Genomic DNA, 25,640 nt, shown 5'->3' on the forward strand with positions numbered 1-25,640 from the left:
CAGCTCATCCAGGATGGCACATCAATGCGAGCTGTGGCAAGAAAGTTTGCTGTGTCTGTCAGCGTAGTGTCCAGAGCATGGAGGCGCTACCAGGAGACAGGCCAGTACATCAGGAGACGTGGAGGAGGCCGTAGGAGGGCAACAACCCAGCAGCAGGACCACTAACCTCCGCCTTTGTGCAAGGAGGAGCAGGAGGAGCACTGCAGGAGCCCTGCAAAATGACCTCCAGCAGGCCACAAATGTGCATGTGTCTGCTCAAACGGTCAGAAACAGACTCCATGAGGGTGGTATGAGGGCCCGACGTCCACAGGTGGGGGTTGTGCTTACAGCCCAACACCGTGCAGGACGTTTGGCATTTGCCAGAGAACACCAAGATTGGCAAATTCGCCACTGGCGCCCTGTGCTCTTCACAGATGAAAGCAGGTTCACACTGAGCACATGTGACAGATGTGAGAGTCTGGAGACGCCGTGGAGAACGTTCTGCTGCCTGCAACATCCTCCAGCATGACCAGTTTGGCGGTGGGTCAGTCATGGTGTGGGGTGGCATTTCTTTGGGGGGGCCGCACAGCCCTCCATGTGCTCGCCAGAGGTAGCCTGACTGCCATTAGGTACCGAGATGAGATCCTCAGACCCCTTGTGAGACCATATGCTGGTGTGGTTGGCCCTGGGTTCCTCCTAATGCAAGACAATGCTAGACCTCATGTGGCTGGAGTGCGTCAGCAGTTCCTGCAAGAGGAAGGCATTGATGCTATGGACTGGCCCGCCCGTTCCCCAGACCTGAATCCAATTGAGCACATCTGGGACATCATGTCTCGCTCCATCCACCAACGCCACGTTGCACCACAGACTGTCCAGCAGTTGGCGGATGCTTTAGTCCAGGTCTGGGAGGAGATCCCTCAGGAGACCATCCTCATCAGGAGCATGCCCAGGCGTTGTAGGGAGGTCATACAGGCACGTGGAGGCCACACACACACACACACACACACACTACTGAGCCTCATTTTGACTTGTTTTAAGGACATTACATCAAAGTTGGATCAGCCTGTAGTGTGGTTTTCCACTTTAATTTTGAGTGTGACTCCAAATCCAGACCTCCATGGGTTGATAAATTTGATTTCCATTGATAATTTGTGTGATTTTGTTGTCAGCACATTCAACTATGTAAAGAAAAAAGTATTTAATAAGAATATTTCATTCATTCAGATCTAGGATGTGTTATTTTAGTGTTCCCTTTATTTTTTGGAGTAGTGTATTATTATTCCAGTCATTTACCGTTCTCATTGTCAGAGTGGACACGTTGGTTTGCAGAACCCACAACCTATGCTACACTTGTGAGAAACAACTTTCGGTTTTAAATCACTCCATTTCCGAGTGTTGTCAATTTAGTCATCGTCTTTTCTTTGGAGCACTACTGTCAATGTTGAGTAAGGACACGCACCTGATTATGCATAGAAGTAGGCCTATAGACTGCCTGGCCTGCGCGCAAATGTAGACATATATGTGCCCATTTGGGGGATCTGATAGTATTTCTGATTGGCTTTATGCACCATCACTAATGAGCTGTGGACCATCTCAAAGTAATGTTTTCACCTCAAACAGAAAGCAAACAAAGTCTATTTTTACATTCATTGAGAATGACAATAGTTCCTCAATGCATTTGAAAAATCTTTCCAGCTCTCTCCCTTTCAATAACCACTCAGCGTGAAAGGGAAAAATGTCATGGTCTGATCGAGGTCTATCTGATGAACTCTTATCCCTTGCACAAAATAGCCTACAGCTGTGTCTCTCCTGAGCTCACTGGCGCAGGATACCGAGGGCCCAGAATATTTTATACAAGTTTGCTAATGGGAGTTTGGGCTGGACCCAAGTGACCCAAGTGGACAGTTGATACCTGCGGCTGCAATGTTTTTATTTGTTGGCTTTATGTAGGCTATTTTTACATAGCTGGCAATATAAGTTACTTTTTAGGTTTGTATCATTTTCATTTGGATAGAATACTTATTTTCCACCATAATATGCAAATAAATTCATTAAAAATCCTACAATGTGATTTTCTGGATTTCTTTTCTCATTTTGTCTGTCATGGTTAAAGTGTACCTATGATGAAAATTACAGGCCTCTCATCTTTTTAAGTGGGAGAACTTGCACAATTGGTGGCTGACTAAATACTTTTTTGCCCCACTGTAGAGATATATATATATATATATATATATATATATATATATATATACACACAGTGCCTTGCGAAAGTATTCGGCCCCCTTGAACTTTGCGACCTTTTGCCACATTTCAGGCTTCAAACATAAAGATATAAAACTGTATTTTTTTGTGAAGAATCAACAACAAGTGGGACACAATCATGAAGTGGAACGACATTTATTGGATATTTCAAACTTTAACAAATCAAAAACTGAAAAATTGGGCGTGCAAAATTATTCAGCCCCTTTACTTTCAGTGCAGCAAACTCTCTCCAGAAGTTCAGTGAGGATCTCTGAATGATCCAATGTTGACCTAAATGACTAATGATGATAAATACAATCCACCTGTGTGTAATCAAGTCTCCGTATAAATGCACCTGCACTGTGATAGTTTCAGAGGTCCGTTAAAAGCGCAGAGAGCATCATGAAGAACAAGGAACACACCAGGCAGGTCCGAGATACTGTTGTGAAGAAGTTTAAAGCCGGATTTGGATACAAAAAGATTTCCCAAGCTTTAAACATCCCAAGGAGCACTGTGCAAGCGATAATATTGAAATGGAAGGAGTATCAGACCACTGCAAATCTACCAAGACCTGGCCGTCCCTCTAAACTTTCAGCTCATACAAGGAGAAGACTGATCAGAGATGCAGCCAAGAGGCCCATGATCACTCTGGATGAACTGCAGAGATCTACAGCTGAGGTGGGAGACTCTGTCCATAGGACAACAATCAGTCGTATATTGCACAAATCTGGCCTTTATGGAAGAGTGGCAAGAAGAAAGCCATTTCTTAAAGATATCCATAAAAAGTGTCGTTTAAAGTTTGCGACAAGCCACCTGGGAGACACACCAAACATGTGGAAGAAGGTGGTCAGATGAAACCAAAATGTAACTTTTTGGCAACAATGCAAAACGTTATGTTTGGCGTAAAAGCAACACAGCTCATCACGCTGAACACACCATCCCCACTGTCAAACATGGTGGTGGCAGCATCATGGTTTGGGCCTGCTTTTCTTCAGCAGGGACAGGGAAGATGGTTAAAATTGATGGGAAGATGGATGGAGCCAAATACAGGACCATTCTGGAAGAAAACCTGATGGAGTCTACAAAAGACCTGAGACTGGGACGGAGATTTGTCTTCCAACAAGACAATGATCCAAAACATAAAGCTAAATCTACAATGGAATGGTTCAAAAATAAACATATCCAGGTGTTAGAATGGCCAAGTCAAAGTCCAGACCTGAATCCAATCGAGAATCTGTGGAAAGAACTGAAAACTGCTGTTCACAAATGCTCTCCATCCAACCAACCTCACTGAGCTCGAGCTGTTTTGCAAGGAGGAATGGGAAAAAGATTCAGTCTCTCGATGTGCAAAACTGATAGAGACTTACAGCTGTAATCGCAGCAAAAGGTGGTGCTACAAAGTATTAACTTAAGGGGGCTGAATAATTTTGCACGCCCAATTTTTCAGTTTTTGATTTGTTAAAAAAGTTTGAAATATCCAATAAATGTCGTTCCACTTCATGATTGTGTCCCACTTGTTGATTCTTCACAAAAAAATACAGTTTTATATCTTTATGTTTGAAGCCTGAAATGTGGCAAAAGGTCGCAAAGTTCAAGGGGGCCGAATACTTTTGCAAGGCACTGTATATGTGTGTATATATAGAGATAGATATAGATCTATCTATATATATATATAAAAATACACATTTAAAAATGTTGACCAATCGATTGGTTGAAAGAACATAGGATTTTCAGTGGACCAAGATGTTTTTCTGTCGGGGACAGCCATAAACTCATGCAAACAATACCAACAATGAGTCAAATTAAAATGTCTAAATACACAAGGCTGTGGGTCAGAGTGCAGGCAGGACAGGGGAGGGGTGGAGGGAAGGGCTAGGGCAGGAGAGGAGAGAGGAGGAGAGGACTCACTGGTTCGGCAGTAAGGGTAAGCGTTCCAGGCCTTTTCATGGAAGACCAGAGAGCCCTCAGGAGCAATCATCTTGACAAACGCAGGGACTTTACTGTGAAAGCCAAGAAGAGGGGAGGAGCATAGATGAATACACACATAATCACTAACTCCAGTCATACAGGTTCTACAGTGGGATATCTTAATGTCATGGTCTTGAAGGCCTCTCAGGTACTATAAACCTACAGTAAGACAGGGATGACTACACTGCCACTTGGTGGCAAGATAGTGATGGTGCACTTGGAACATACTATGTGTGTGAGTGTCACTTACCTCTTCAGATGGTAGATTTTGTGTGTGTACTGTCCTTTCTCGCCATCCTTCTCATAGGGTTCATTCTTGAGGACCTCAATGCCCTCTCCTCCACCTGTCTCATTCTTACTGGCCACTGCTACAGAGTACAACTGGCCCACTTGATACTGAAACAAACACACGTTACCGTACCATTACAATACAACAAATACTTGCACTCATGCAGGTCAAAAACAGTCTCGAAAACCAGACTATAGGCAACAGTGACTTAAAATGTTTTTAAGTTAATCGGGATTGGCTTTTTTTGGTCCTCCAATAAATCGGTATCGGTGTTGAAAAAATCATAAAAATCGGTCGACCTCTAATGTAAACTTCTGACCCACTGGGAATGTGATGAAAGAAATAAAAAGCTGAAATAAATTCACTGCTATTATTCTGACTTTTCACATTCTTAAAATAAAGTGGTGATCCTAACTGACCTAAGACAGGGAATTTTTACTTGGACTAAATGTCAGGAATTGTGAAAAACTGAGTTTAAATGTATTTGGCTAAGGTGTATGTAATCTTCAGACTTCAACTGTAGGCAGTGACAGATCCTCTATGCCTAAAGAGTGTCATTGAAACCAGGCCCTATAGTCACTGTGTTGCCTACGGTCGGGTTTTTCCGAGACTATAAAAGACATGGATAGCAACTAAAAACATAAGGAATAAATAAAAACATTAGTTATGGACTATCAGATGACAGAGAGTGCTCATGTTGAATAAGAGCTTGACTAACAGGATGGCAGTGCCCAGCATCATACAGGGTTATCAAAGTTGGGAGAGACATGGTGGCCCCTACTAGCATCCCCAGTCCCCACAAGAGACTGACACAGCCCAACAGAGAGCCACTCTTCATGGTTTTGATTTAATAGGATTAGGGGGAGGGGAGTGTGAAAACAGCCACAGTGGGGGGCCTACAGTACTGGAGGGTCTACATGGCTGGCTGTGTGACTGTGCGTTTGTGTACAAAAGAAAGATTGTGTGAGACAGACTGCATGTGTCAAGCGTTTGTCATCTAAGCGGACTATAAAAACATCACTGCATGCATTCAGTGTTCATTGTTTCAACATGGGTATTGTGCCAACCAAAAACAATGTATTTTTTATGCATCGTCTCCTAACCACAACAAGCAAGAAGAGTAGGCTAAACAGACAAATTGTCCAGAGAACAGAGCTCGCACAAACACCTGAAACACTTCAGCGAGCAGGCCTTTCTAATCGACCTGGCCGGGGTATCCTGGAAGGATATTGATCTCATCCCGTCAGTAGAGGATGCCTGGATATTTTTTAAAAATGCCTTGCTAACCATCTTAAATAAACATGCCCCATTCAAGAAATTTAGAACCAGGAATAGATATAGCCCTTGGTTCTCCCCAGACCTGACTGCCCTTAACCAACACAAAAACATCCTATGGTGTTCTGCATTAGCATCGAACAGCCTCCGTGATATGCAGCTGTTCAGGGAAGCTAGAAACCATTATACACAGGCAGTTAGAAAAGCCAAGGCTAGCTTTTTCAAGCAGAAATTTGCTTCCTGCAACACTAACTCAAAAAAGTTCTGGGACACTGTAAAGTCCATGGAGAATAAGAACCCCTCCTCCCAGCTGCACTGAAGATAGGAAACACTGTCACCACTGATAAATCCACCATAATTGAGAATTTCAATAAGCATTTTTCTACGGCTGGCCATGCTTTCCACCTGGCTACTCCTACCCCGGTCAACAGCACTGCACCCCCCACAACAACTCGCCCAAGCCTTCCCCATTTCTTCTTCTCCCAAATCTGCTCAGCTGATGTTCTGAATGAGCTGCAAAATCTGGACCCCTACAAATCAGCCGGGCTAGACAATCTGGACCCTTTCTTTCTAAAATTATCTGCCAAAATTGTTGCCACCCCTATTACTAGCCTGTTCAACCTCTCTTTCGTGTCGTCTGAGATTCCCAAAGATTGGAAAGCAGCTGCGGTCATCCCCCTCTTCAAAGGGGGTGACACTCTTGACCCAAACTGCTACAGACCTATATCTATCCTACCATGCCTTTCTAAGGTCTTCGAAAGCCAAGTCAACAAACAGATTACCGACCATTTCGAATCTCACCATACCTTCTCTGCTATGCAATCTGGTTTCAGAGCTGGTCATGGGTGCACCTCAGCCACGCTCAAGGTCCTAAATGATATCTTAACCGCCATCGATAAGAAACATTGCTGTGCAGCCGTATTCATTGATCTGGCCAAGGCTTTCGACTCTGTCAATCACCACATCCTCATCGGCAGACTCGACAGCCTTGGTTTCTCAAATGATTGCCTCGCCTGGTTCACCAACTACTTCTCTGATAGAGTTCAGTGTGTCAAATCGGAGGGTCTGTTGTCCGGACCTCTGGCAGTCTCTATGGGGGTGCCACAGGGTTCAATTCTTGGACCGACTCTCTTCTCTGTATACATCAATGAGGTCGCTCTTGCTGCTGGTGAGTCTCTGATCCACCTCTACGCACGCAGACGACACCATTCTGTATACTTCTGGCCCTTCTTTGGACACTGTGTTAACAACCCTCCAGGCAAGCTTCAATGCCATACAACTCTCCTTCCGTGGCCTTAGGTCATTAATATGGTCGAATCCGGAAACGATCATCTCGAAAACAAGACGTTTATTCTTTCAGTGAAATACAGAACCGTTCCGTATTTTATCTAACGGTGGCATCCATAAGTCTAAATATTCCTGTTACATTGCACAACCTTCAATGTTATGTCATAATTATGTAAAATTCTGGCAAATTAGGCAGCCCAAACTGTTGCATATACACTGACTCTGCATGCAATGAACGCAAGAGAAGTGACACAATTTCACCTGGTTACTATTGCCTGCTAACCTGGATTTCTTTTTGCAAAATATGCAGGTTTAAAAATATATACTTCTGTGTATTGATTTTAAGAAAGGCATTGATGTTTATGGTTAGGTACAGCTTGTGGTTAGGTACAGTTTGATTGTGCTTTTTTTCGCAAATGCGCTTTTGTTAAATCATCACCCGTTTGGCGAAGTTGCCTGTCTTTGTTAGGAAGAAATAGTCTTCAGAATTCACAAAGAGCCAGGTTAGCAAGCAATATGAACTAAATATGCAGGTTTAAAAATATATACTTGTGTATTGATTTTAAGAAAGGCATTGATGTTTATGGTTAGGTACACATTGGAGCAAGACAGTCCTTTTTCGCGAATACGCACCGCATCGATTATATTCAACGCAGGACACGCTAGATAAACTAGTAATATCAACCATGTGTAGTTAACTAGTGATTATGATTGATTGTTTTTTATAAGATAAGTTTAATGCTAGCTAGCAACTTACCTTGGCTTCTTACTGTATTCGCGTAACAGGCAGTCTCCTCGTGGAGTGCAAGGTAAAAATCTGTCGTTCTGCCCATGAACAAGGCAGATAACCCACCGTTCCTAGGCCGTCATTGAAAATAAGAATGTGATCTTAACTGACTTGCCTAGTTAAATAAAGGATAAATAAAGGTGTAAAAAAATATTTTTTAAATCGTCCAAATCTGTGTCCAAAATTTCCAATTTCCGATTGTTATGAAAACTTGAATCGGCCATTCCGATTAATTGGTCGACCTCTACTACAGATGCATCAATGCTGGGACCAAGAGACTGCGAAACAGCTTCTAACTCCAGGCTATCAGACTGTTAAACAGTCACCACTACAGTCACTGTTTTAGTACTCTACCCTGCACCTTAGAGACTGATGCCCTATGTACATAGTCATTGAATACTGGGCCACTTTAATAATGTTTACATACACATTTGAAGTATACTGTATTCTAATCATGGCTCATCCTATATAGCCCAACTACTGCTGCGCACACACACACACACACACACACACACACACACGTCCATTACTGTCTTTACACAATCTTTTTTTAAATGACATACAGCATTCTGAAAGTAATCAGACCCCTTGACTTTTTCCACATTGTTACATTACAACCTTATTCTGAAATGTATTAAATTGTATTTTTTCAATCTACACACAACCCATAATGACAAAGCAAAAACAGATTTTTAGAAATGTTTTTAGAAATGCAAAATTATTTAAAAAATGTAATATCAAATTTACAGAAATATTCAGACCCTTTACTCAATACTTTGTTGAAGCACCTTTGGCAGCGATTACAGCCTTGAGTCTTCTTGGGTTTGACGCTTGGCACACCTGTATTTGGAGAGTTTCTCCCATTCGTCTCAACCTTTGTCAAGTTGGATGGGGAGCGTTGCTGCACAGCTATTTGCAGGTCTCTCTAGCGATGTAAGATCGGGATCAAGATCGAGCCACTCAAGGACATTCAGACACTTGTCCCGACGCCACTCCTGCGTTGTCTTGGCTGTGTGCTTAGGGTCGTTGTCTTGTTGGAAGGTGAACCTTCGCCCCAGTCTGAGGTCCTGAGCGCTCTGGAGCAGGTTTTCTTCAAGGAGCTCGCTGTACTTTTCTCTGTTCATCTATCCTGACTAGTCTCCCAGTCCCTGCCACTGAAAAACATCCCCACAGCATGATGCTGCCAGCACTATGCTTCACAGTATGGCTTGGTTTTTGCTCTGACATGCACTGTCAACTGTAAGAACTTATATATAGACAGGTGTGTATGCGCGCCTTTTCAAATCATGTCCAATCAATTAAATTTACCACAGGTGGACTGGAAACATATCAAGGATGATCAATGGTAACAGGATTCACCTCAGCTCAATTTCGAGTCTCATAGCAAAGGGTCTGAATACTTATGGAAATAAGGTATGCTTTTTATTTTCAATACATTTGCATAAAATATCTTAAAACCTGTTTTTGCTTTGTCATTATAGGGTATTGTGTGTAGATTGAGGAACATTTTTATTTAATAACTTTTAGAAAAAGGCTGTAACAATTTTGAAAAAGGGGTCTGAATACTTTGAATGCACTAAATATTTTAGTCTGACATTGCTCGCTCCGATATATCTTAATTTTTCCCCCTGGATTATAGGTGTATTGTTTAAATGTTTCATTGCTAGGTATTACTGAAATGTTGGAGCTAGAAACAAACATTTTGCAGCACCTGCAATAGTATCTGCAAATCTCTGTACACGGCCAGTAAACTTAGATTTCATGGTTGACTAAAAGCAAATGTTGACAGTTATTCTAACATCAATGTGCGCATCGGAATTCGATAAGGAGAACACGAGGATTCAACCACAAGTTGCATGTTCTGTTAAGATGAATTACCCATAATCTAAATTGTGATGTACTCACCTCCTCCACAGTACAGGGTAAGACCACACGGCTGAAAGAGAGAAGAGCAGAAAGAGAGATGAGACTCGGTTCTATGGAGAACACTGACTGACACTGGCCATCACAATCACATCTAGGCCTGAGTCGACAAATGAGTGGGATATATTTAGTTCCAATAGGCATACAAGCCACATGTGTTCTCTACTAGCCTCGTGGAATTTGGAATGGGTTGCTGTTTTGATAAACAGATTTGACTAGAGGAATACTTTAAAAAAATATATTTTTAAAGTGAGACTTGATACCTTTGCTTTCTTTTTGGCCAAAGCAGCTATAATAATTTATTGTGCAAGGCCATTGCCTCATGACTTTGTGACTGAAGTAGCCCCCATCAGCCTGTTTGATGATGGCAGCAGTGGGCTCAGCTTCCATGAGAGGTTCCCTCAGTGAACAGGAAATGACTCCAGGTCACTCTTCCTGCGTCACATGACATGATGAAGGCAGCTCCAGCTATAACCTACTGCCTGACAGTCTGGACACTGCAAAGTTCAGCTAAATGGAAACCAGAGAGACTACCCAACAGCTCATCCAGCCACAGAGGGTGTTGTGTGCAGCGTTGCCCCACCCAATGACCACTAAATCCAGACAGGAATATCATAGAGAAAGGAATGCAGAAACAGTTTTCCGTAAGAATATATTATATACTCTCTCTCGTATATAAAAAAGGGTGGTAAGCCTATTCCATCCATATGTAGCTCTACTATCAGGAAGCTCTGTTCTGTTGATCCATGGTTAACCTTAAAACATAAAAGAACCAATGAGTTACAATCATTTACCAAACAGTGCTGTGGTACACACTCTAAAATGATACCATTGACCATAGCCTTGAAAGCAGTAACAATTCAAGAATAGCATTTAGGGATGCACAATATAAAATCGGTAAGCATATCAGAAATCAGCTGATATTAGCTAAAAATGTCAGCATTGGCCCGATGTCTAGTTTAACGCTGATGTGCAAAACCGATGTCAAAGCTGACGTGCATACCTATATAACGTAGGTAGATGACGTGCATACCTATATAACGTAGGTAGATGACGTGCATACCTATATAACGTAGGTAGATGACGTGCATACCTATATAACGTAGGTAGATGACGTGCATACCTATATAACGTAGGTAGATGACGTGCATACCTATATAACGTAGGTAGATGACGTGCATACCTATATAACGTAGGTAGATGACGTGCATACCTATATAACGTAGGTAGATGACGTGCATACCTATATAAACGTAGGTAGATGACGTGCATACCTATATAACGTAGGTAGATGACGTGCATACCTATATAACGTAGGTAGATGACGTGCATACCTATATAAACGTAGGTAGATGACGTGCATACCTATATAACGTAGGTAGATGACGTGCATACCTATATAACGTAGGTAGATGACGTGCATACCTATATAACGTAGGTAGATGACGTGCATACCTATATAACGTAGGTAGATGACGTGCATACCTATATAACGTAGGTAGATGACGTGCATACCTATATAAACGTAGGTAGATGACGTGCATACCTATATAACGTAGGTAGATGACGTGCATACCTATATAAACGTAGGTAGATGACGTGCATACCTATATAACGTAGGTAGATGACGTAATGACGCCACAACAAAAAAGCGCTACATGTGCAACACAGCCTTCCTAACCTAGCCCACAATGTCTGCTGTGTGGATTTATTTAAGTTTCAAAGGAAGATAACAAAAAAGGCCATATGCAACGTTTGTGCTGCTATTATTTCCAGAGGGGAGAAAGTGAAATCTTTCAATACCACAAACCTAATTACTCATTTGAAAGTGCATCAACCCCAGACGTTCAGTGACTACTTAGAACTAAAGCAGAAAAAAAAACTAAGTGCACACTTCCAACAACTAAACAAGTTCAAGTCGAGCAGTCATTTGAAAGAACATTTCAGCGAGACAACTCGAAGGCGAAATCCATTAACGGCAAGACTATCAACCGTTCTCTGTCGTGGATGATGTTGGCTTTCGCCGACTGGTCGAACCCCTCGAGCCCCGGTACACATTACCAAGTAGGCTCTATTTTTTAGATGTTGGCCTACCAGAGTTACACAGTATTGTTGAAACACACATCCATGAGCTACTTGCTATGGGCGTCACTGCTATTATCTTCACAACTGACATTTGGACCAGCGATGTCAGCCCCACGAGCATGCTGAGTCTGACAGCACAGTGGGTCAACGAGGATTTCGTACTGAGGAAAGCCATTTGCATGCTCAAGAATAGGGTTGCCAAGGGTCAGAAATTTTCCATGGGAAGTTAAGCCCGGGAATTTGGGGAATTTTGCTTAAATTCATTAAAAAAAAAGTTAAACTAAGAGTGAACCTTTTTGTGGGATACACTTAAGGCAATTCTAGGTCTTGTGGCATATTTTGGTTAAACTATCCCCAATTCAATGGAATTGTAACCCTATGTACAGCTGATTCTCAAGATCTTGCACACTAAATGAGATGCTCGAGCCCACACTACTACACTGTCTGAGCCAAGGACTCCATGCCTTCTGGTAAGTTTTGATTACAATACTGGGTGGGGTGAATATATTTAATATGACATACATGATTTTTTTGTTAACTAGTAAATAGTAGTTTACAGCAAAGTGTGTTTAAATCCTTTCTAACTTGTTAACAATTTATGCTAGTTAATTTTTGCTACCATGTGGGTTTTAGCTTGCTTGAGCCTGCTAACTGAGTGTTAATTCACCCGTTTCCATAAATTTCATAAAACATTTTTTTTTTTTTTTTTCAAAGGAGTCGTTTAATCTAACTGCTTAATAATTTACCTGTGCATGGAATTGTATTTGTTTTTTTTACTAATCTTTAAAGGAAAATGCCACTGGCACTATCTGATGTGTGGAGATATTTCACTGCAGCTAATGTAGAAGGAAAAGCTGTGTACATGTGCAAATATTGTGCCAAATCATATGTAAAGAAAGCAACAAAGATGCAGAATCATCTGGCCAAGTGCATCAAGTTCCCTCAGTTCTCACAAGCGACCTCTGACAAAAGTCCCTCTACTTCTATGAAGTGAAAATTATGAATCAGACACCTTGTCGATAGCAACAGCTCATGGTCCTCCTAGAATCAGACGTTTGACTCAATGGAGGAACGTAGTCAGAAATGCTGATGAATGTCTTGCTCGAGCTGTGTATGCAACTGGTTCACCTCTGATGCGTACAGGCAATGTGTATTGGAAGAGATTTCTGAATGTTCTTCAGCCCAGCATACACCCCTCCAACCAGACATGCGTTACTTACTCAATTGCTGGATGCAGAGTTCAACAGAGTTCAAGTAAAGGTCAAGCAAATCATGTAGAAAGCAGACTGTATTCCAATCATCGCTGATGGGTGGTCGAATGTTCAGGGGCAAGGAATAATTAACTACATCATCTCCACCACTCAACAAGTATTTTACAAGAGCACAGACAAGGGACAACAGACACACCGGTCTCTACATTGCAGATGAGCTGAAGGCAGTCAATGACCTTGGACCACAGAGGGTATTTGCACTGGTGACAGACAATGCTGCGAACATGAAGGCTGCTTGGTCTAAAGTGGAGGAGTCCTACCCTCACACCACACCCATTGGCTGTGCTGCTCATGCATCGAATCTGCTCCTCAAGGACATCATGGCACTGAAAACAATGGACACACTCTACAAGAGAGACAAGGAAATGGTTAGGTATGTGAAGGGTCATCAAGTTATAGCAGCAATCTACCTCATCAAACAAAGTGAGAAGAATAAGAGCACCACATTGAAGCTGCCCAGCAACACCCGTTGGCGTGGTGTTGTCATCATGTTTGACAGTCTCCTGGTGGGGAAGGAGTCTCTCCAAGAAATGGCCATATCAGCCTGCTGATATGGACAGCCCCATCAAGAGGATCCTCCTGGATGATGTGTCTTGGGAGAGAGTGGTAAGCAGCCCGAAACCTATAGCTGTAGCCATTGCACAGATTGAGGGAAACAATGCCATCCTGTCTGAAGAGAAGAAATCCGTACTGCCCTGCCCACTTCACTGTTGCACCAAGCAGAGAAAACTGAAGTTCTGAAATAAATCAGTGTGTGAAGACTTCTGCCTGAAGCGTGAAGACTTCTGCCACAGTGTACATGTTGGACCCCAAGTATGCTGGCAAGAGCATCCTGTCTGGTGCAGAGATCAACACCTTGCCACCTTGGCCTGGATGAGGGCAAGGTTCTTGGCAGTCTGGTGAAGTACACTTCCAAGCAAGGGCTTTGGGATGAAGATGCAATATGGCAGTTGTGCCAACATATCTCATCAGCCACCTGGTGGAAGGGACTTTGTGGATCTGAGCCTCTTACCCCTGTTGCCTCCATCATCCTCCAAATCCCACCAACATCACCAGTCTCAGACCACAACTGGTCCTTGTTTGGGAACACACAAACCAAAACACGCAACAGGCTGACCAATACAAGGGTTGAAAAATTGGTGGCCATCTGGGCAAATTTGAGCCTGACAACGAGCCATCCGCAACAAGGTTGGAAAGTAACATTGAAGATGAGGCCTCAGAGTGCTGTTGAAGAGGTGGACATTGAGGTCCAGAGAGAAGACATGGAAGCCTGAGAGGAAGACAACCAAAGCCTTAGTCTAGAAACTATCATTTTACAGATGTAAGTTGAAAACATTTTTGGGACATACGATGGATGGATCATTCAATATTCCCTTTATTTTGTTGTTCAGTGAAATCATCAAGTGTAGAGTCAACTCATTTAATTAAATTTCAATTTGTAACTAGTTTTTTTTTATATTGGAAGGATTTAATTATTTGCAATTATGTCTACTTATGATAAGGTAAAAGGTTTATGTTTCTGTCTCCATATGATAAATATATCCAATGCAAACATCTACATTTAAATGGAAAGTTTCCACCTCTGAATATTCCCCAAAATGTGCAACCCTACTCAAGAATGTGCTGGTTCTCATACCGCTGCTGTCATTTCAATGGCATTTGAGAACATGAGCACACTCCTAGCTCCATTCGAACAACTGACTCGAGAAATAAGCTCATCAACTGCATCTGTAGCAGACGTGATATCCTCTGTCATGGCATTGAAACACCTCCCCAACAAAACTGCCGACACAGACCGTGGGGTTAACTTGCACAAGTACTCTACTAGAGGCTGTGAACAAGCGATTCGGTGACATTCTCTGAGCCTCTACACTGTGTCGCCACCATGCTTGATGCTAGGTACAAGGACCGCGACTTCGATACAGACAAGAAACAGGGTTTACGTGAAATGTTACAGACACAGTTGGACAAGATGGAAACGGACACAGTGACAGTGCGCACCGAGGAAGAGGACCCACGATAGATGAGGCCACGGACAGACAGAGCTGAAACCTCACTTCTTGACATGTATGATGAAATCCTGGTTGAGAAAAAACAACGGAACAGCACAGCAAGTAAGTGAAAGAAATAGGTTTTGATACATTTTTAATGGTAATCACATAAAATGTATTTGTCACATACACATGGTTAGCAGATGTTAATGCGAGTGTAGCGAAATGCTTGTGCTTCTAGTTCCGACAATGCAGTAATAACCAACGAGTAATCTAACCTAAATTCCAAAACTACTACCTTATACACACACACACGTGTAAAAGGATAAAGAATACGTACATAAAGATATATGAATGAGTGATGGTACAGAACGGCATAGGCAAGATGCAGTAGATGGTATCGAGTACAGTATATACAAATGAGATGAGTAATGTAGGGTATGTAAACAATATAGTAAGTAGCATTATTTAAAGTGACTAGTGATATTTTCCATCAATTCCCATTATTAAAGTGGCTGGAGTTGAGTCAGTGTGTTGGCAGCAGCCACTCAATGTTACTGGTGGCTGTTTAACAGTCTGATGGCCTTGAGACTGAAAAACAGCTTCTGTCTCTCGGTCCCAGCTTTGATGCACCTGTACTGACCTCGCCTTCTGGATGATAGCGGGTTTAACAGGCAGTGGCTCAGGTGGTTGTTGTCCTTGATGATCTTTATGGCCTTCCTGTGACATCGGGTGGTGTAGGTGTCCTGGGGCAGGTAGTTTGCCCCCGGTGATGCGTTGTGCAGACCTCACTACCCTCTGGAGAGCCTTACGGTTGTGGGCGGAGCAGTTGCCGTGCCAGGCGGTGATACAGCCCGACAGGATGCTCTCGACTGTGCATCTGTAGAAGTTTGTGAGTGCTTTTGGTGACAAGCCGAATTTCTTCAGCCTCCTGAGGTTGAAGAGGCGCTGCTGCGCCTTCTTCACGATGCTGTCTGTGTGAGTGGACCAATTCAGTTTGTCTGTGATGTGTACGCCGAGGAACTTAAAACTTACTACCCTCTCCACTACTGTTCCATCGATGTGGATAGGGGGGTGTTCCCTCTGCTGTTTCCTGAAGTCCACAATCATCTCCTTTGTTTTGTTGACGTTGAGTGTGAGGTTAGTTTCCTAATCAGGACATACATAAATGCCAACAAAATAACTTTTGTCAGTGTGTGTGTTTCAACTACTTAACGGTATTAGAATGCTTAAAAGGCTGCTAAAAATATATATAAATCGGTATTGCGTTTTTTGGCAAGGAAAATACTGGATATCGGTATCGGCCAAAAATTTCACATCGGTGCATCCCTAATAGCATTACAACCAGTGACCATCTTACAGAGGCAGGTTATCCATATACCCAGGCAACAAGGGTGCTTTTCAGTTTGGAAGATGACTGCTGTAATGACTGCTAACAGGCTAGCCTGAGACTTAATGCTCTGTCACACACTAAGCCATATTGAGAATGGATAGAGACTTAAAATGCATTTACTAGAAGTGTGCTGATGTCCTCAAACTAAACGAGTATCGTAACGGATATGGAGAATTTTCCGAACACGACAAGTATTTTTTGCAATTATCATTGATCAGGAAAAAAGTATTAATCTCTTTCACTCAAACCGTATGAAGTGCTGTGTGCTCTAAATAACTATTGGCTAGTGCTTCTGTATGTAAAGAAATGGGCGGGGTAAAGGTTGAGCCTGCTGCAATGATTGAATTAGAACAAGCCGCTCTCCACCGACTCATTTTCCCAGACAGACACACAGCAACTCGTCTCAGGCCACAAGTTTCCCCTTCTCCAAACATCGTGTATGAATCCAAATCCGTAGCTAGTCATTGTTGTTCAATCTAGTTATTTCCATTAAACTTTGCTGAGGCTATATGGTTGTTTTTGTCTGTCTACTTGGCATTGTTAACTAGGCCTACTTTGTCTGCCCATGTATTATTCCATTGCTGATGACGTCTGTCGTTATCCAAGCCCATGCTTGCTTGATATTATTATTTATTCTCGCCCAGGCATGTTTACTGAGCGACAGATCATTTGAAAATAAAATGACAAATGTAGATTTATTTTTTGATTGTACAAATGTGGCATAAGTGTCAGGAGAGAAAAGTTTTGCTTCTCACTAAAGTGAAACAATATGGGACAAGCAAGTTAGCCTACCTTCACCTAAATCTGTGTCTGGAATAAATGCAGGCAGTGTATTAAGCTATTTATTAGCCTATGTCGTTGATAACTGAATAGGACTAAGTAAGTAAATCATGTACATGTTCATTTGTTGGTCGTTTAACAATGTGTGTGAATGAGTGAAGGAACATCCGATGTGCTCTGAGATGCATTCAGGAATGGGCACTTGAGGTATACGCTTTACCGGCATTTAAAGAGCACATCTGAGGTTTTCAGATCGCGAGTAAAGAAGGCAACGAGGAGAGACCTTGCCTATCCTCTACAGTGACTGACAGACAGGGGCCGTGAAGGCCAAACTGGTGTAATGCAAGATTTCACTGTTTGGCATGTAACAAGGTCATACAAACCACACCACTTATTGAAATATGCTAGATTAGGCTATTTTATTAAAATAAAAGACAGATGAAACTACCTCTCATACCAAAAATGAGGCTATTGAAGACAGGATGTCTATTCTCAGCCTTGTGAGCTAACAATTAGTGACATTGGCCTAAATCTGAGTGGCATGTGCATGAGAGCAGCCACACAACTTCGGCGTGGATCTGCAGTAGGCTACACGCTCACACATTCAGAACATGCCTAAGGGTTTGTTTCTCAAAGACTGTTTAACTCTGCAATATATTAGTGTAACAAAGATTAGAAAATAATCTCCCTACTAAATTGTTTGTATTCTGAATGTGGTGAGGTTACTCCACACATGATATGACTAAACACTGACCCCCCCCCCCAAAAAAAAGTATTGCCATAAACTTAGTTTAGTAGGCTTTTATACGAGGCAGGGTATAGCTGCATTAAGAATCAATGATATGGATCACATCAAGTTGAATAAAAACGTATAGGCCTACTGATAATCAACACAAATTGGGGTACATTCTACCTCTTCAGACATACAAACGTCTTCCTGAATCAGACTGGATTAGGCATACTGATTGTTTCAACTGGGAACCATTGGCACACCAAGTGTCGGTGCAGAATGTCCGATATACCCTTGTTATTTCTCTCACAAGCAGAGTTGTCCTTGGTCAGCAGTTTGGTCAAAGTTCATAAATCACTAGCCTGCCAGGAAGACTTGAGCACCGGCAAAGTTGGCAATCCTGTTCAACACACCAGTGTCCTGTTTCCCAAACGCACCACAAGGCTACGTTCATCGTTAAAACCGGTTCTAACGATGAACTTAGCCTTAAGATACTTTTGGGAAACTGGGTTCTACAGGCAGTGGACTGAAGTTGTGGTACGCGTGCACTTTAGTCTCCCTTCCGCTAGGTAGCTAGCTAGAAAGTTACCATTATCGACAGTAAGCTACAAAAACGCGGAACTTTCAACCTACACCAAATAATATACGGTACATTGTTAGCTAACTGGGAAGTGTACCCTTTCGATACTAGATAATCGAAAAATATTCCATATTGTTGTACTTTGATAGCCAGCTGGTTAGCACAATAGCAGTGAAAAGCCGAAAGAAAGGTGGGTCGGCTAATGTTAGGAGCCTATGCTGACTCGCTGTCATCGGGTAGGCCGGATCTGAACAATCCCACCCTACCAAACAAAGTTTTTATTTGAGTAAAAACATCTACGAAGAATCGCAGTATTCAAAAATACTGTATATTATCACACACATTACAGTAAAATCAAGAAAAGTTTGGACTTACTATTCCTTGATCAGGACCATTGTAACTTTTTCCGCTGCGGCTGCGTACTACAACTGACGTCATGTGCCATTTCAACAACTCTCATATTGGCCCCTTATCGTCTGTGATTGGTGAGAGTGGAGATACTTTGCGTGACCTCAGTGGATAGATAGAACTACTGTCATTATGAAAATGTTTGTCAATATTTCATACTGAAAAGTATCATTCATTTGTGCAGGATTTTGCAAGATTCTGCTTGTCTGTTTCTCATTGATAACACGAAAACTGTTCAACCACACCCCAAATCACCTTATTGAACCAATAAATCTTATTTTTCCTCTTCTTCTAGTCAGAGAGCAGTACAATTATTTTAGATTGACTACTCAACAACTCAAATCAAATAAAAATCAAATGAAGTTATTTGTCATATGCTTCATAATTAACAGGGGTAGACGGACAGTGAAATGCTTACTTACAGGCCACCCTTCCCAACAATTCAGAGAGAAAAACATGTAAATAAAATTAAAATAATAGCATGAGGAATAAATACATAATGAGTAATGATGACTTGGCTATATACACAGGGTACCAGTACCAAGTCGATGTGCAGGGATAGAAGGTAATTGAGGTGGATAATGTACATATAGGTAGGGATAAAGTGACTAGGCAACAGGATAGATAATAAACAGTAGCAGCATAGTATGTGATGAGTCAAAAAAGTGCAAAAAGTGTCAATGCAGATAGTTAAATAGTTAACCAATACCTACCAGACTAACAATTTAGCAGTGTTATGGCTTGGGGGTAGAAACTGTTCAAGGTCCTGTTGATTCCAGACTTGGTGCATCGGTACCGCTTGCCGTGCAGTAGCAGAGAGAGCAGTCTATGACTAGGGTGGCTGGAGTCCTTGACAGACCCAGTGATGGGCTGGGCCGTACACACGACCCTCCTTGCGGTTGGATGCCAAGCAGTTGCCATACCAAGGGGTGATGCAACCAGTCAACCAGTATGCAACCAGTATGCAACCAGTATGCCAGCAGTGTACCACCCTGCACACCACTGCTGGCTTACTTCTGAAGCTAAGCAGGGTTGGTCCTGGTCAGTCCCTGGATGGGAGACCAGATGCTGCTGGAATATGTGTTGGAAGGCCAGTAGGAGGCACTATTTCCTCTGGTCTAAAAAAATATCCCAATACCCAAGTGCAGTGATTGGGGGTGCTGTCTTTCAGATGGGATGTTAAACAGGTGTTCTGACTCTGAGGTCATTAAAGATCCCATGGCACTTATTGTAAGAGTGGGGGTGTTAACCCTGGGGTCCTGGCTAAATTCCCAATCTGGCCCTCAAACCATCACGGTCACCTAATAATCCTCAGTTTATAATTGGCTCATTCATCACCCTCCTCTCCCCTGTAACTGTTCCCCAGGTTGTTGCTGTAAATGAGAATGTGTTCTCAGTCAACTTACCTGGTAAAATAATGGATAAAAAAATGCTCTCAGCAGAAGGGCCTATGGCAAAGGTTTTCAGCCTCCTGATGGGGAAGAGGCATTGTCGTACCTTCTTCAAGACTGTTTGTGGTCACCGAGAAACCTGAAGCTCTCGACCCGCTCCACTACAGCCCTGTGGATGGTGGCGAGCTCAGCCCTCCATTTTATGTAGTCTACAATCAGTTCCTTTGTCTTGTTGACGTTGAGGGATAGGTTGTTATCCTGCCAACACACTGCCATGTCACTGACTTCCTCCCTATAGCTGTCTCAATGTCGTGGGTGATCAGGCCAACCCCAGTCGCGTCGTCAGCAAACTTAATGATGGTTTTGGAGTTGTGCGCAGCCACACAGTCGTGGGTGAACAGTGGTGGATGCGTTGCTGCCTACCTTCACCACCTGGGATCCAGGATCTAGTTTCAGAGAGAGGTGTTCCGTCCCAGGGTCCTGAGCTTGGTGATGAGCTTGGAGGGCACTATGGCGTTGAACGCTGAGCTATAGTCAATGTGTTCCTCTTGTCCAGGGGGAGAGAGCAGTGTGGAGTGCAATAGAGATTGCATCATCTGTGGGGGAAAAAAGCAGACGTTTAAAATCCCTTTGAGCATGGTGTTATTAATTACACTGGATGATGTATCAATACACCCAGTCACTACAAAGATACAGGCATCGTCCCTAACGCAGTTGTCAGAGAGGAAAGAAATTGCTCAGGGATTTCACCATGAGGCTAATGGTGACTAATACAGTTAGAGTGAAATGAGAAAACTGAGGATGGACCAACAACATTGTAGTTACTCCACAATACTAACCTAATTGACAGAGTGAATAGAAGGAAGCCTGTACGGAATACAAATATTCCCAAACCTTCCATCCTGTTTGCAACAAGGCACTAAAGTAATACTGCAAAGAATGTGGCAAAACAATTAACATTTTGTCCTGAATGCAAGTTTTATGTTTGAGGCAAATCAAATACAACACATTACTGAGTACCACTCTCCATATTGCTTTCCAACAGACACTGGGTGATGAATTCACTTTTCAGCAGGACAACAACCTAAAACATAAAGACCAAATCTACACTGGAGTTTCTTACCAAGACACAGAATGAGCCTTAATGGCTGAGTTACAGGTTTAACTTAAATCTACTTGAAAATCTATTGCAAGACCTGAAAATGGTTGTCTACCAATGATTAACATCCAATTTGACAGAGCTTGAATAGTTTTGAAAAGAGTAATAGGAAAATGTTTCCCATCAAGTTCTTAGAGACTTACCCTGAAATACTCACAGCTGTAATTGTTGCCAAAGGTGATTCTACAAAGTATTGACTCAGGGGTGTGAAAACCTATGTAAATTATATATTTCTCTAATACATTTTCAATATATTTGCAAAGAGGTCTTAAAATGTTTCATTTTGTCATTATGGTGCATTGTGTTGCAACCATCATACCGCTCAGGAAGGAGACGCGTTCTGTCTCCTAGAGATGAACATACTTTGGTGCGAAAATCCCAGAACAACAGCAGAGGACCTTGTGAAGATGCTGGAGGAAACAGGTGCAAAGGTATCTATATCCACAGTAAAACGAGTCCTATATCTGTAATGGGATTCTTCTGTTGAAGGAGAGGCGGACCAAAACGCAGCGTGGTTATTGTGATACATCTTTAATGAAGAAGAAAATAGAACAATATACCCCCCCCCCCCCCAAAAAAAAAAAGTGAAAAAAAAAAAACGAAAACAGCCCTATCTGGTGTAACAAAGACAGGAACAATCACCCACAAACCCCAACACCAAACACTAAATATGGTTCCCAATCAGAGACAATGACTAACACCTGCCTCTGATAGAGAACCATATCAGGCCAAACACAGAAACAGACAAACTAGACACACAACATAGAATGCCCACTCAGATCACACCCTGACCAAACAAAACATAGAAACATACAAAGCAAACTATGGTCAGGGTGTGACAATATCGACACAACCTGAAAGGCCGCTCAACAAGGAAGAAGTCACTGCTCCAAAACCGCCATAAAAAAACAGACAACGGTTTGCAACTGCACATGGGGACAAAGATTGTACCTTTTGGAGAAATGTCCTCTGGTCTGATGAAACAAAAACAGAACTGTTTGGCCATAATGTGGGAAGAAGACCATTTTAATGGCATTAATTCTTCTGAGCAGAGAAATTGGGAGAGTTCTCCAAAATTGTATGTTTGCCTTGAGTTTTTGCATCAGAGAGGGGATATTATCTTTAAATAGTAAGGAGTATTGTTTGGTAACTACAATTCTTAGGTAGGTACATTTTTCTGAAGATGACTTAACCGGAGATGTTCTAGCCAGGAGGTGTTTTGCAACCGTATGGGCATTAATTCACTCTTGTTCCAATTTATTCTGTATCCCGAGAAGGTACCAAATAAATTAATCACATCAAGAATAGCTGGAATACTAGCCTGGGGTTCTGTTACATAGAGGAGAATGTCATCTGCGTATAGGTAAATCTTATTTAGAGTATCTTTATTATTATAGCCGTGTATTGCTGCATGAGATCTAATCGCCTGAGCTAGAGGTTCAATAATTAGGGCAAAGAGCATAGGCGACAGCACACAACCCTGCCTTGTCCCTCTATAAAGGTTAAATCGGGGCGACAATGATTGGTTAGTTAGTATTCTCGCACAGGTGTTCCTATATAAAAGCTGGATCCAATTTATGAACCCATCTCCAATATTACATTTCTGTAGGACCTTGAATAGATGGGGCCACTCAACTTGGTCAAAGGCCTTTTCGGCGTCAAGAGATATAACAGCAAGGTCCACGTTGGGTAACCTCTGAGCATACATAATGTTGAAGAGGCTCCTGAGATTGAAGAATGAGTTTCTGTTAGGGATAAAGCCGGTCTGGTCCGAATGGACCAATTTGCCAATTAAAGTGCTAAGCTTGTTAGCCAGAGTTTTTGCTAAAATCTTTTGGTCTGTATTAAGGAGAGATATTGGTCTGTATGACCCTACCTCTTCCGGATCATTACCCTTCTTATGTATAACTGCAATGAACGCCTCATCCAAAGTAGATGGGAGAGCTCCATCCTCACTGGCCTGAGCCAACATTTTGTGCAGGTAGTGAGAGAGCATGTTGCTGAATGTTTTATAGAATTCACCAGGGTATCCATCTGGGCCCGGGGTCTTGCCACTCTTTAGAGATTTAATTCTTTCTCAAATTTCTTCAAGAGATATTTCCTTATTCAGGAAGTTAGAATCTTCCTGGTTCAGGGCAGGAATGTATATAGAGTCTCATAAAACTGACGGAATCTGTCATTGATGTCTTTGGGGGAAGAGAGTAATTCCCCAGAAGCAGATTTAACTTTGTGAATCACTCGGTCACTCACATTTTGTCAAAGTTGTCTGGCGAGTAATTTGCCGCCACCAAAGCGGAGGGATCTACGGGCGGAGGGGGGTCTACGTCCCGCACCGGAGTCGCCGCCGTGAAGGGATGCCCACCTGGACCCTCCCCTTTAGAGTCAGGTTTTGCGGCCGGAGTCGGTTACTGTCACGCCCTGGACATAGTGAGGTTTTTATTATCTTTTTTGGTTAGGCCAGGGTGTGACTAGGGTGGGCATTCTAGTTTCTTTATTTCTATGTTTGTGTGGTTCTCAATCAGAGGAAGCTGTCTATCATTGTCTCTGATTGGGGATCATATATAAGTTGTCCTTTTCCTTTGGATTTTTTAGGTAGTTATTTTCTGATTAGTGTCTGCACCTGACAGAACTGTTCCGTTTTTTCATTTTGTTAGAGTGTTTTTGAGTAATAAAGAATCATGAACACTTACCACGCTGCGTTTTGGTTCATGCCTTCAGACGAGAGACGTTACAACCAGTCAAAAGTTTGGACACACCTACTCATTCAATGTTTTTTCTTTATTTTTTTTATTTTTTTCTATATTGTAGAATAATAGTGAAGACATCAAAACTATGAAATAATACACATGGAATCATGTAGTAACCAAAAAAAGTGTTAAACATGTCAAAATATATTTGAGATTTGAGATTCTTCAAGTAACCACCCTTTGCCTTGATAACAGCTTTGCACATGCTTGGCATTCTCTCAACCAGCTTCATGAGGTAATCCTGTGGAATGCATTTCAATTAACAGGTCAGCCTTGTTTAAAGTTAATTTGTGGAATATCTTTCCTTCTTAATGCGTTTGAGCCAATCAGTTGTGTTGTGATAAGGTAGGGGATGTATACAGAAGATATCCCTATCTGGTAAAAGACCAAGTCATAGAACAGCTCAAATAAGCAAAGAGATAAAGGTCAGCTCAAATACTTTAAAACATGAAGGTCAGTCAATTCGGAACTTTTAGTACAGTCGCAAAAACCATCATGCGCTATGATAAAACTGGCTCACATGAGGACTGCCACAGGAAAGGAAGACCCAAAGTTACCTCTACTGCAGAGGATAAGTCCATTAGAGTTAACTGCACCTCAGATTGCAGCCCAAATAAATGTATCACAGAGTTCAGGTAACAGACAGATCTCAACATCAACTGTTCAGAGGAGTCAGGCGTGAATCAGGCCTTCATGGTTGAATTGCTGCAAAGAAACCATTACTAAAGGACACCAATAATAAGAAGAGACTCGCTTGAGCCAAGAAACACAAGCAAAGGGAATTAGACCAGTGGAAATCTGTCTTTTGGTCTGATGAGTCCAAATATAAGATTTTTGGTTCCAGCCACGGTATCTTTGTGAAATTCAGAGTAGGTGAACGGATGATCTCTGCATGTGTTTGCCACCGTAAAACATAGAGGATGAGGTGTGATGGTGTGGGGGTGCTTTGCTGGTGACACTGTCTGTGATGTATTTAGAATTCAAGGCACACTTAACCAGCATGGCTACCACAGCATTCTGCAGTGATACGCCATCCCATCTAATTTGCGCTTAGCGGGACTATCATTTGTTTTTCAACAGGACAATGACCCAAAACACACCTCTGTGTGCTATTTGGGGCTATTTGACCAAGAAGGAGAGTGATGGAGTGCTGCATCAGATGAACTGGCCTCCACAATAACTCGACCTCAACCCAATTGAGATGGTTTGGGATGAGTTGGACTGCAGAGTGAAGGAAAAGCAGCCAACAAGTGCTCCGCATATGTGGGAGCTCCTTCAAGACTGTTGGAAAAGCATTGCAGGTGAAGCTGGTTGAGAGAATGCCAAGAGTGTGCAAAGCTGTCGTCATGACAAAGG

At 42.3% G+C, this 25,640-nt stretch overlaps 1 protein-coding gene across 2 annotated transcripts in view; it reads right to left on the reverse strand.

The window, feature by feature from the left end:
* The window catches only part of LOC110536047 (phosphatidylinositol transfer protein beta isoform), a 35,918-nt gene extending 16,835 nt beyond the window's left edge, over window positions 1-19,083 (reverse strand). For both annotated transcript variants that reach the window (XM_021621560.2, XM_021621561.2), the window contains exons 1-4: window positions 18,955-19,083; window positions 9,732-9,762; window positions 4,439-4,584; window positions 4,129-4,220 (exon numbers count right to left, since the gene is read on the reverse strand). In XM_021621560.2, coding sequence (XP_021477235.1) covers window positions 4,129-4,220; window positions 4,439-4,584; window positions 9,732-9,762; window positions 18,955-18,974 — 289 coding nt within the window. In that variant the 5' untranslated portion in view covers window positions 18,975-19,083. The remainder of the gene's footprint in view (window positions 1-4,128; window positions 4,221-4,438; window positions 4,585-9,731; window positions 9,763-18,954) is intronic.
* Window positions 19,084-25,640: the final 6,557 nt, after the last annotated feature.

The sequence above is a fragment of the Oncorhynchus mykiss genome, chromosome 11 (genome assembly GCF_013265735.2).
Source record: "Oncorhynchus mykiss isolate Arlee chromosome 11, USDA_OmykA_1.1, whole genome shotgun sequence".
Classification (NCBI taxonomy): Eukaryota; Metazoa; Chordata; class Actinopteri; order Salmoniformes; family Salmonidae; genus Oncorhynchus; species Oncorhynchus mykiss.